The sequence below is a fragment of the Fulmarus glacialis genome, unplaced genomic scaffold (assembly GCF_000690835.1).
Source record: "Fulmarus glacialis isolate BGI_N327 unplaced genomic scaffold, ASM69083v1 scaffold7732, whole genome shotgun sequence".
NCBI lineage: Eukaryota > Metazoa > Chordata > Aves > Procellariiformes > Procellariidae > Fulmarus > Fulmarus glacialis.
The window spans coordinates 27,327-40,150 of record NW_009197112.1 but is presented as its reverse complement, the minus strand read 5'-3'; the positions used below and the strand labels follow the sequence as shown (position 1 = coordinate 40,150).

The 12,824-nt window shown below is 43.6% G+C and overlaps 1 protein-coding gene across 1 annotated transcript in view; it reads left to right on the top strand.

The window, feature by feature from the left end:
* LOC104072830 (E3 ubiquitin-protein ligase RFWD2) overlaps positions 1–12,824 on the top strand; it is a gene marked incomplete at its 5' end in the record, with an annotated part of 73,749 nt that overhangs the window by 39,331 nt on the left and 21,594 nt on the right. Inside the window, 2 exons of the mRNA XM_009572417.1 lie at positions 1,472–1,596; positions 2,702–2,862. Coding sequence (XP_009570712.1) covers positions 1,472–1,596; positions 2,702–2,862 — 286 coding nt within the window. The remainder of the gene's footprint in view (positions 1–1,471; positions 1,597–2,701; positions 2,863–12,824) is intronic.

Below are 12,824 nucleotides of genomic sequence, written 5' to 3'. Positions count from 1 at the left end.
TGCTTAAGTCACAGTATTACAGATAAAGTTCATACCTTCGTTCTGATCTGACCTCATACTATTATTACAAATGACTAACAAATCTTGCTGCAGCTCCCTTATCGCTCCTTTGTCATTCCAGCTGTCATTGAGGACAGAGATAAGGTTTTTGCAGTATAACACGAGGTGCATCTCTCCTTTTTGTGCTATATTTTTAGGTAAATGTGACATTGGTGCAGGGCTAATGTGTTATATCGTTGGTAATATTTGATGGATATTGGGTGGGGTTTTTTTCCCTTCAGCTCTTAATATTCAGAAAGCAGCAAGGTTGGGTGATGTGACTTGCAAGAGGGGAGCGTTACCTTCCTCCCTTTCCTCCCACCTAGGAAGCTGACAGGTCCTGCTCCCAATCTTTTTCAAATTTAAGATCGGAACAGCACTACCCATTTCCTCAAGGGTGGCTTCACAGGGCTCCGGTCCCACCACATCAGTGTTTCTTCACCCACAGTGGATTATATTGCTGTAAGTCAGTGAGTGCCAGAATATCAGAGCCTGGCGATTGCTGGAGGATAATGCTGGGGAGGTGAGAGGGGCTTGTGTCCCCTCAGGTTTGGGGGAAGAGATTAATCCTGTATCTCCCAGAAACCTGGGATCTTCCTATTTCAGTTGAGCTCTGCCAGGCAGAGGAGACTACCTCCACCTCCTTTCTTTTGCCAAAGGGAAAATGTTTGTTCACAGTAAACAGAAAAACATTTTGAACGCAGGTATGTTTGCATCTGGGGGAACAATGGAAAACATCAATTTTGATTTAATCCCAGCAGAGTTTGTATATTTTTAATAGTAATATTTAGCTTTGCTGCCATGGTGAAAAAAGTGGAAGTTTGAGATCTGTATCCATGCAGTCTCAATTACACATGAGAAAACCACATCAATTTAATGCTAATAGCAACTCTGAGCCCCCATAGGTTTTTATATGCTGCTGCTTGGCATTGGGCAGGAGGAGGAGAACGTGTTTTCAGGGCAGCTGGAGAGGGAGGAGGCTGCTTCCTACCGGAGTCCTGTAAAGGCATGAATGACAGCTGCAGCCAGCACGGAGAAGGGAACAGATTTTGTCCATGCTGTAGAAGTTTAAAAAAAAAAAAAAAAGAAAAATATTCAGTGTGTCCTGCATCTGTGAGGCTCTGGAGGAGGCAGTGATGGCCCAAAGGCTGTACAGTTCAGTGGAGGAGTCTGTAATTGATAGGAGAAAGGAGGAGTAATACTTGGGGGAAGCTTTTTATTGAAACATGTAATGTGTTTTGACAGGCTTCTAAAATAACGTGATACCTTCCTGAGCTCAAGCTGAGTTGCATATGATTGGAAGTAGGATAAATCTCTTGGAGTGCACTAAGACTTCCTATGTTTACATTGCAAGTAGGGTGTTAAGGAGCAGGGTTGCAAGTGAGGAGTACCTGCCATATGGCAGCAGGGTAACTTTAGGTATTGTTTTCAGGTCAACAGACAGTCAGCTGAAGCTGTGGAACGTAGGGAAGCCTCACTGCTTGCGCTCCTTCAAGGGTCACATCAATGAGAAGAATTTCGTAGGGCTCGCATCCAATGGAGACTACATCGCCTGTGGTGAGTAGAGCAACCATCCTGACAAATGCTAACGGGACTTCTCAGAGCTGATGCCTCTCCCGTTGCAAAGCACACCAGCAGTTGTGCTACTTAGCTGCATGGGCTTTTTATTAGAGGATTATTCTGAACTTCCACCCTCCTTCCCTTCCCAGGGAGTGGCATAAGGAGCCCTGCCCTAAGGGGGTCTGTACTTGGTTTTCTCCCATTTCAGATGAATTCTTCGTATATGACAATTCAGACTTGCTGTCATCAAAAGTCAACTGCTAATGTAGCCACTGTTGATATCACTTACATCTTTCAAGTTTATCAGCTGACACATCCTCATGCCCTGAGGAAGGGCAGTAACCTGGACCACACGAGTGGTCCTCTACTTGTCACTTGGTATGGCATTCTGCATGGAGCACTAACACCCTCATTGTGGTCAGCTCCCTAGAAGACTAAATCATCCTGAAGCAGTTACCCCTTTGGCAGTTTCTGTCTTTTCAACCGCTTAAGTTGGACCGTTGAACCTCTGTAAATCCACAGGTCTTGGTTGGAAAGCAGTGACAGGCTGATTGCTGTGGGATGAGCAGGACAGCTGTGCCAGCACTGAAGGGAGGACCTTAGCTTGTGTATACTCTGATCTCTGTACAGCTTGCAAGGCAGAAATTGGGATGGATTTCTAAATAAAGCCTGCACACTGTCTAGTCTCTCTTACTTAAACCTCCGCAGACCAAACTGTCATACTTGATTACAGCAAGCAAAACTGTGGCAGTGCTACCTGCCTCAGAGCTGTAACGCCGAGCAGGCTGGGTGTAGCAGTGTTTCATGTGGTAGCATAGATGCTCTACTCTGCCCTAAGGAAGTTGTGGGGGACGGTTGGGATCCTGTATGTTTTGCAAGTGTGCTGCATACTGCAGTTGTCTTGTAATAAAACCTGGTTCTGTTATTAAGCATCGTGAAAGTTTGCTGTGGAGCACTCCCAGTTGCCAAGGCACCACAAGCGTGATGATAACTACAAGGAGGAAGTGTCTGGTCTTGTCTTAAACAGTGAAAGAGCTAAGAAGCCTTATTTTTGTGCCTGCTACCAGAATCTCATCTTGGATATTTATTTCTTTATTTCTAGGAAGCGAAAATAATTCCCTTTACCTATACTATAAGGGCCTCTCAAAGACACTGCTGACGTTCAAGTTTGATACAGTCAAAAGTGTCCTGGACAAGGACCGGAAAGAAGATGACACAAATGAGTTTGTGAGTGCTGTATGCTGGAGGGCACTACCAGATGGGGTAAGCTTTCTGCTCAGGCACCCAGCCGGGTGCAAAAGGAATGCCTCCTGCTTTCTCACAAAATAGCATTGCTGAGGGTTTGACTGCACTTGGTACTTTCCTGTTTATGGGTATTGCAGATCGGTGTGAGAACGTGAAGATCTGCAGGGTAACTGAAACGCTGGGGGATGCTGGAGGAGAAGGGACCGTGGTACTCTTAACTCTTCCACCTGGGTGTTTGAATTTCTCCACTTGGCATCTGAAATCCCAAAAGCAGCATTGTATTTCTGGCACTTAATGATTTTTTTTTTTTTTTGTGGGTGCATTAGCAGGTTTCTCTTGTTGCTTTAATGAAGGCACCTGCAGATACTTGCTGTGGAGCCTTATCTCAATGTTACTGTGTTTGTATGGGCTTGCTCATTGAAATACAGCCCCTGTGTTTAGATGAGTAGATATGTAAAAGAGGCGAGCCCAGGCTGCAGTCACCTCAATGACTGTTCCAGTGACACTTAATTCATATACGTAGGATGTGTACTAATGCTGCAGGCAGACCTGACGCAGCTTTTGTGAGAGTGGCCTTTCAGCACGAGGCTGCTCTGGAGAACAAAACGCTGCTTTTAAATTCAGAGTGCTCTTGAAAATCTTGCATAAAAAAGAAGAAACTTGAGCATGTAACTCTCTTGTACGTACAAGGGTTTGCAGATCAGATACTTAATGGGCTTGTTGGGAGGGGGAGGAGAGGAGCTCATCCTAAATACAGTCTTCCAAGCAGCTGAAGTGGAATGTTGCCTAATTGATGTCCTGAGATGTTGCGTTCACAAAGATAGTGTTTTGGAAGGGTAACGTCTACCAATCTGTTTCCGTATGAAGAAACTGCCCCCACAACTGTGATTCAGTTGACACTGGCATAAACTTGGTTCAGATAGACGCTTGTGAATCAAAATAAAAATAAACCTGAGTGTCTGAAATGGCACTTTCGATTTAAAAGTAAAAAGTGGACTGTTGTGGTTGAACGCTAGGCATGAGACTAAGTGATGCAGGGTCACCAGTTTCTTTCTGGCTGGGATTTAGGAGGATTTGGTATACACAGATGTCACATCTCAGATGAAGAGTGGCTGTTAGAAGTTGGCGTAATCCGTCTTTCTGCTGGATAAAAATGTGCTGCAGGAACCTGTGTGTCCAGAAGCGCCCTTCCCTGAACTTTCTTCACTGCAGTGTTTCTGTGTTGGGTTGTCCTGCCCGCTGACCTCCTGTGCAGCTTTTCTACAGGCAACAGACTAACAGTGATGTCTCACCCCGGTGTTATTTCTGTTGCCGTCGGCTCCTTATCAGCCTTGCCTCTGATTAATGTGCTTTATTCTGTTAGACCTTCTGCTTAAGTGACTGACAAACTTTTGAGCAGTCACCAAGGGCTGTCAAGCAATTCTTCATAACCAGTATGAAAAACATTGTGCAAAAATGTAATAGTTAAATCAGGCCCATCAAGATTGCACCAAATAATGTTCAGGCTTCAGTCCATTAAGCAGCATTCAGAATCTGTCGCTATTCTGATCTTTTTTTTTTTCCCCCATCATTCCTCTGCTTTTCCCTGGGCTTCTTTTAAATTAGCCTGTTTCTGCCGTGGCAGCCACAGTACCTGGCTCTCGTTTGTAAAGAAAGCAGCAAAAAGCTGCCTGTGATCTGAGAGCCACTGGCTGAGTGTTTTGCTTCTGTGTTTTACCTCTGCCTATGGTGCATGCCATCCTGCTTTACATACTGAGCAAGCAGCCTCACTTGCTTTTGCCAAGAGGCCTTAATGCTTCCTTGCACCATATCTCCAGTCCCCCCGGAGTACTCTTCACCGATGCAGCCGCACATTTCTCTTCCCTCTTGTACCGGCACAGTGATCCTCTCTGACCTAATTGAGACTTTGCTCATGTTCTTAGGAAATTAAATTACACAGCCAAAGGTCACTGATGTCCACAAAGTCTTGCTCAAACGACGAAACTTTTATTCTCCATTTTGATAACTCTTCTTAAATTTGGCATAAAATTTTTCAAAGGAGCCTCGTATATACAGGCTTCCCTAAAGCTGACGTGTTTTTTTTTAATGATGCTCGGATGAATTAGAGAAGGCCTTTGCCTCACAGTGCTGTCAGCATCTGTGGGAATCGGGGAACCCACAGCCTATTTCTCGCTTAATTGCAGACTTTGATCCTGGGTGAGTCACTCTGCCTTAGTTTCCTAATTATAAGAGTTACCACACCTACCTTCCACCCCGGGCGGTGATCGCGCCTGCTCTGCTGAAGGGCGCGTGCATCGAAGCAGCTCCAGCCTAGCAGCAGCGCAGAGCCCGGCGTGGGCTGGGAAACCTGCCCCAGAGCCGCAGGGAGCGCGGCGGGTGAGCTTTATACTGCCGTGGGCGTGCTGTTCTCCGTGCCTTGCTGGGCTGGTTCAAAGCCGTCTTGCTTGCCTCCATGCCATGGTCACTGGGCAGTAGCTTCAGTTTGCTACCTGGAGCGTTTCCAAGGGGGGAGATGCGGGTGCTGCGTGCCAGCCTTTCCCCAGGGCTCCCCGGTGGAGCAGAGTCTCCTCGGTTTCCCTACGGTGTTGCTTTCAAGGATTGTTCTTTAATTAACCTTTCGAGATGAGATGAGTAAGTTTCAGATCTGTCAGTTATCTTGGGAAGTATGAGTACATATACTCCTTCACTTCATGCACTTAAGTGCAAAATCTCGGATCCTAATTAAAACTTAACTAAAACTTTCAGATGAAATGTCATTGATTCTTCCTTAAATCTATTTTTATGTAATTCAAGCTTTTACTTCCTCCTGAGCCAAAGTCAAGCTGTGCCAGCAGCCCTTGCCAGAACCCATCTTTTTTTTTTTTCCCCTCTGCGTTGGTTTTCCTTTGCTTACGAAGATGCAGGGACCTTTTTGCTGGAGCTGTCACCTTTCCAACCGCAGAGGTCCAGCTGGAACCTTCTTTCCGTGTGTGTCAAAGCCATAACGAGGGAGAGAAATTGTTCTCCGTAAATGCTTATTAGCATTTTGCATTAGGCTTACTCACTTTTCAACTCTTAGGTGATGTTTAGAAATAAGCACTAGCTTGTAGGCTAATAGTTTTGTTAGACTCTTTGGGAAAAAAAACCAAGCAAACAAAAAAACCTCTCAGCAGGTACATGAGGAAGCAAACCTTTGCTCTGCTTCTTTTGGTGCTGTGTTTTGGACAAAGGTAAATAGGCAGTTTAATATTTTTTAAATAGCACTTATTTATAGTTTGTGGGGAAAACCGTTTCTCACTTCTCATTTTACTCTAAAAATTGATCGGTATTTAAAAGTAGAGAAAGCTTCAAGACACTTTTGGACATCTCAGGACAGAGAGATGCGTTTCAGAACCTTCCCTGAACCAAATACTTCTGTTTCCCAAGTCAAGGATTTTATAACATACCTGTGCCATCCTGTGTTTCTGGCACCTCAGCAAGATTTAGCCAGCTTGATTTGAAACACGAATCTGGTCTTGAGATTGGAAAATACATTCTTCTATTTCATTAGCATGTAAGCAGATGATGCCCTTGCATATAGGGAGAGGAAATTATAGTAGTGGTGGTAGCTCATTGCAGCTAGGTGGGTAGAGATGTTTTATCTGTCTTGGGAGGGTCACTCCAGTTTTGTCTAGGTACGTGGATAGTAGCTGGACTTCGTTTTCTGCTGTGTGTGTCCTATGTGATGATTTCCTCTTCCCTAAAGGGCACACCTTTTGTTTGGACCTGCTTTGCCATATTGCAGACTTTGAGATTTGCCTCATACAGCTGTGTTAAATAATTGCATCTCAAGTAGCCCCTTTCCCAGTCATGCTTAGTGTTTCTCAGAAAGAAGCTGTCGAAAGAGAAACCAAGGCTGAACCTGCTCCCAGGACAGCAAAAAGGTATTACTGCTGAACACAGAAGCAATTTGATTATGTAGATTAAGCATGGCTCAATCTATCATAATCACTGTAAAGAAGCCATTTAATTTTGTACCTGTTTGCATGAGTATTCATTATTGCTGATAAGCAGGTTAGCCAGGGAAAGATTTCTCAAGCAGAAATGTCGAGGCTTTGATACCGGTAAGGAGATGCAGATAAGAGCAGGAGAATGCCATGCAAATTAGTTTAGGTAAAACTTTAATTGTTTTTTCCTTTTAAAGGGGTAAGGAGGGGAAATCCACTGAGAAAAGCGCTGCAGACTTTAACCAAGTCATCTCGCTGCGGTGAGCGGGTGGCTGGTGGTACATGCTGGATGGATGCAGAGGTCTCCTGGCACCTGGGAGGAAGGCTCTCAGAGCAGTGGCATGGCAGTGCTATGAAATCATCTCCTCTGCCCGACGGGGGAGAGCAGAAACTGTGTATGTGTCTTCTCACCTCATCGTCGCTCTTCCAAAGTCATTTTGATTTAGAGGAGTCTCAAAACAATCATCTAGCCATGAGTGAGAGAAGCAGGCTATGGGACTCGAGGCTTCAGGTTGCCTTTAGGTACTGTCATCTGATGGAGTTATCTTCATAATTAGTCTTGCGTCTCTGAACTTCTCTTTGCTAATCTAAAAGGATGGACATATTCCCTTCAAATAGGTTTTTGGTGCATCTCTTCAGAAAACGAGTTTATTTTTCCTTTCCTCTGAACTTTGTTTCTTAATGTCTGGCTTGAATTCTTTAAATAGAAACCTATAATTGTACCGTAATAAGCTGGTCACTTAATAGGGCTGTAATCTTGTTCATTGATGAAAAGTAGCCATCCTTTGTTTGCCAGTAGCCTAATAAATGGTACACAACGTACACAGGAGCTAGTCAGGGACTCTGATAATTTACAATCAGCAAATTGGCTCCCTTCTCTGGAATTAATTTAGCCAATACAAATTATTTCGGGAAGTGATTCATTGCCATTTTAAAGCACTAATTAATTTGGATGACTTATGAACATTAAAAATGAAACCTCCTTTGTCATTTCCAAATAACCAAATGCTTATTCAGTGTCATTCTTAAGTAACTTGTATCAACTGTAACTACATCTCTTATAACTTGAAATATGAATTCCAATGGGATTTGGGGGGGAAAACAAGTGTAAGACTTGATATTTTTTTGTTCCGCTTTGCTGCTGAAATTTTAAAGGCTCAAAATTAGTGAGAATTTTGACTTCCAGCTTCAACTCAGTGTTGTTCTATTTTTGCAGCATCCTCAACTAGTTGTTCAGATGTTGGTTAAGATATACCTAGGTAGTCATCTAAAGCTTACGAGATAAATGCCTGCCTGGAGTGATCAGACCCAAGCTGTCCCTTGCCTGCCTCTGATACCAACTGCGGGCACAGGTAGCAGCGTGAGTAGCTCCGGTATTTTCAGGGAGGGCGCCTGCTGTTTTCTGACTCATCCTTTCTTTCCTAGACCAGGGCTGGCACGTAGCATTCACGAGCAGCATCTTCCAAACCAGTATTCTTGCAGGTTATTCTCCGGTGCGGTACCACGCTACTGCTTCATCCTGGAAATGCAGTGGTCTTCATCTTCTCTTTTGTGATTGAAATGCACAGCAGTTTACGGGAGGCTGACAATGAGTAGCCTTTAAGAAAAGCAAGGAGATGTGACTTTGATCAGGTTTATTCTATAGGTTTTTCTCCCCCTCCTGAAAATCTTTAAAGATTTTCCTCCCTCCTGTGGAAGCTGTCTAAGCCCTGTAGCATGCGTGCTGTGAAGCTCGCAGCTGTCTGTGTGATGGCTTCCCACTCCTCTTGACATGCCCTCTGCTCTCTGGCCATGGGCAATGCTTTAAACAAGAAGTTTTCTTTGGCTTTTATTACTTTGCTGCTTCGCACTTTCCTTAGGTACTAAATATATTTTATTTCTCTTCCATCCTACCTTTTTCATTTTTATTCGTCCCTTGTTTGAAAATCTGAAATCTTCGTTAAAAACAAGTGGAACCCAAAATATCAAAAGATACATCATACATCATGCGTGCTTGATTTTTTTTTTCCCCCAAATCTTAGTATATGACGTATGCATACCAACACAGACTGTATATATTGTTTTATATGCTAGTTGAAAATTGTTTTCAAACGTAGAATAATTTCTATCTTCGAGATGAAAGATGTCACAAGTTCAGTATGTATGCTCCTTTGTGCTGAACATGCTCATATACTTTCATACCCGTATCTCTTAAAGTGCTCATTTTGGGCTCTTTTTTTTTCCTGTGGCTAAGGAGAATTAATTAAAAAATACTCAGGTGACTAACAATATTTTACTCCTCGTCACAACCCTTGGAGTCCAACTGCAGAGAACTTTGTGGGGAAAAAATCATACTCTATTATTAACAGTTCATGCATTATATTGGAATTTCAGTGTGTTGACACTTCAGTCCATGTGAAAGACCGTCTTGATAATGTGATTATGCAAACGACAGGCTTTAGGAGAAAGTGTTTCATTTTGAGTCTTCTGTAGAAGAAGAAAAATACTGGTAAATGTTCTTTCGGTATTGCCTCTCCCCGGTTGCAGGACACCCTCTGAGCTTCCTCCCGGTGAGGGCAGTCACTTGCTGGACCGCAGCGCTGCCGCAGTCGAGCGTGGGCAGGGGTGAAGGGAGCCGGGCGATTCCCTGATAACTCTGACCTCTGTCCACTGTGCTCCTCCCGTCTAGTGTGTTTGGGGGGAAAAAGGTGTATTGCACCATTGATTTTGCTGTTTCAGGGCTCAAGGTGGCACGCCAGCGGGTGGCTGGTGCATCGGCGCCGATGTTAACTCTCCTTTTCCTGGATGCAGAGCAGCTGGCCGTGCCGCCGATGCGAACAGAGGGGATGAGGCTCTTGCTTTTGTTCAGCTCTGGAAGTTCAGGTCCCCTGTGGTACTGCAGCATTCTGATATCATTCTAGCTTCTATTTTAAGAATAGCTTCTCCAAGAAATGTAGGTGGCTCGGGTTTTTCTTCTTTGTTGGATTTAAGTTTACATTTGCAAACTCAACTTCTCTCTCCTTCTGCAAGGTGAGGCTTTTTTTTTTTCCCCTGCATAATCGCAGAAAATTGCCAAGGGGTTGATGTTTTTCTGAAGTGAAGGCAGATCAAAGTCATGCATGTTTCTTGAATGAAGGCAGCATTTACTCTTTCAGACTTTTACAGCGGATATTTGCTTACCAATGTGTCTCTTCTAATGCCAAGAGAAGTAGACAGTGTGCTCTGGATAGGACTGAAGTCCTCCTTATTAGAGTCATCTGTTTCCTAGAGCAAGTGAATGACATAGTGGTCGACATAACTCTGAGTGCTGTTGACATTACAGTTCCAGTAGCTGATCCCGATGGTGCAGCTGTACAGATAATGGATTGCAGTTCATTGCCGGTGCAAGCAGAGGTCCAAGCAGGCTCTTGTTGTTTCCTAGGCTTTAAAAAATAAGAGCATCCCAATGCAATCACAAATTGTATTGCTATGATACACGCTATGAACTGGGGACGCAAATAAGTCTCTGTGCAGCTGTCATTAAACTTGTAAGTGGATGTTTCTCTCCTGTTGGGACTCTGCTGCTTTAGTAACCATCAATTCTTTATTCAAGTATGAGTTTTATAACAGAGGAACCCAAGTCAGGAATTCACCTGGAACCTGGACTTCATTCCTGACTCCATCCCTACTTGAACCATAATGTTACAAGGTACGAGCTGAAGTGCAGCAGTATGTATTGCGTGGCCCTTTGTATAAGCTGTGTCCCAAACAGTACAACTAAATAGAAAATTATTTGTATTAGGGTGATACTCAGGGTCACCCTTATGTTATATATTGGGGTGGAGAGAGAAAAAGAGCAGATTCGTATTCAGAGAGCATTTGCTTTTAGAATTAAATAATTGTACAACTGTTTTCCCTTTGCACCCAATCTCTGCAGGGCTACTTGGTCTGAACTCCGATACATATCCTTCTGGGTTCTAGAGATGCTGATTAAATAATTGATTAGCCTGTTATAAGGTTTGTTTGGTTTTTTTTTTTTCCCAGATGATGCCTGAAAACCTGCTTATTGTGAGTTGTAAGCTCCTCTCTTCCCATGCTTGTTCTTAGTGTTACGCCTTTGTCTCGCGGGCATTTCACCCTCTCTTGCCCTGGGGATTAGAGGTAGCAGGCGTGCTCTCTCTCTTCCCCCACAACTCTTAGCCTTTGGGTAGGAAAGCTCATCCCTAGTATTTTCTGGGGTTTTTATAATGTTTATTATGTGTAGTGTCCTGGAGCAGAGCCCCCTGAAAGCAGTAAGTCATTGTAGGAGCCAGGGAAGTTTTGCAGATACTGAGCCAGCATCTATTGCCTGATCTCAAGCTCCAGCCACAGCTGGTCCCCTCCGAGTCAGAGCATCTCCTACGTGAGCAGCCTTTGCTATCCTTTCCACTGCTAGGTTCATGCTGGCTTTTTTCTTTTAAGTGCCATCTATCTGCTGAAGTCTCTGGTTGGCACAAAGTGCCAATGAGACGAGGTCTGAATGCTGAGAGCTCATCTCAGGAAGTCGGGCAGTATTCGGTGTTTTATGAAGCAGATGAAGGGGGTCATTTCAGATAGGAGCTGCAGGGGTAAAGCTGCGTTTCTCAACACTTAGTGCTAAAGGAGGACTCTGGTTTCAGACCTTCAGGAGCAAAGCGGGAGAGAGTGAAGTGAAGTAGGTTTTGAAAAGCCATTGGCATTGGGCTAACCACCGCCTTTGAAGTCGGCTTCAATGCAGCAGCAGAATTCCCACAACGAGGGTGTTTGAAACCCTCGCTGCTGGTGGTCTGCTGTCGCTGCTGTTTGAAGGTGGGTTTATAACCTCATTCCCTCTACCAAGTGACACTGCTTCAATTACAGTCCTCGCAATATTGTCTTTGGTTCCCCCCCGCCGCCCCCTCCATTCCTCAGTGCATCTACTGATGGCAAGTCCTGCCAGACCACCACCATTCAGTAGTCACAGCTCATGGGCTGCATCAACCTTTCGCTCTAGCGCTCCTAATTAAGCAATTTTAATGGCAGGATTTAATGTTTTACAGATACTAAATGAAGTGGAAAAAGTATGAACTGATTTTTTTCTTTCCAGCACAAGATTTTTATCAGATAATTTAACCTCTGGGTGAAATGGAAGTAGAAGCATTTATGCACAGGTGGTTTTCTCTGCAAAAGCTTTACTTTATGTAGGTCTCTGCATTAATGTAGTTACTGCTTGGCTTTGGGCAACTGTTCTGAAGGTTTTCATATGCTTTCTGCCCTTCTGTTACCAGTAATAAAACCCCAAAGCATTTTGAAACCCAGTAACTTGTGACCAGCTTAATGCCAATTGCGTTGCACATTGGTAGAGCAAGAATTAAGGCCTTTATAACATTCCTTGTAAAAACAACTGCTCAGACTCGTTTTCCAACAGCAACAAGGATTTGTATCCTTTTAACCTATTTAAATAAGACTTACTTTCCTTTTGGTGCTGATCTAATTCTAGCTAATGCTAGATGAGCTAGCTATGTGCACGGTCGCTCCTTTGAAAGCAATCTCGTGTCTGAATTGAAACTACCTGGACATGTAATTAGGATATATAATTATTTTATATAGGATACACACAGAATTATAATAATTGGTCCTTTCTAAGGAAGGGAAAGCCAGTATGGCAGGAAAATTATGTTTAGTAACTTAATGAATACCTTTTAGACAGAAATGATACTGTTAAATTCGGGTTGAATGGAGTTGCATTCACCCTTGCACAAGGTGTTCTGAATTCTGCAAGGGAAGCGCTGCTTCAAACAATTACATCTCTTATATGTTATTGTATATCATAATCACTTCCGAAACTCTTATCTGGTTGCTAAAGCTGGAGAGAAGTGAGCTGTTTCGTGCACTACTGGATTCTCTGGTTTTACTTTAGTATGTCTGAAGTGAATATTAAGTTAAGCAAGAGGTATAGCTGGGGAGCTGGCAGATGAGAGTGCATTGTTTCCCATTTACTTACAATAATGAGAGATACTGGAAGGAAGATAAGCAATATTACATATACTGGGAAGAAAG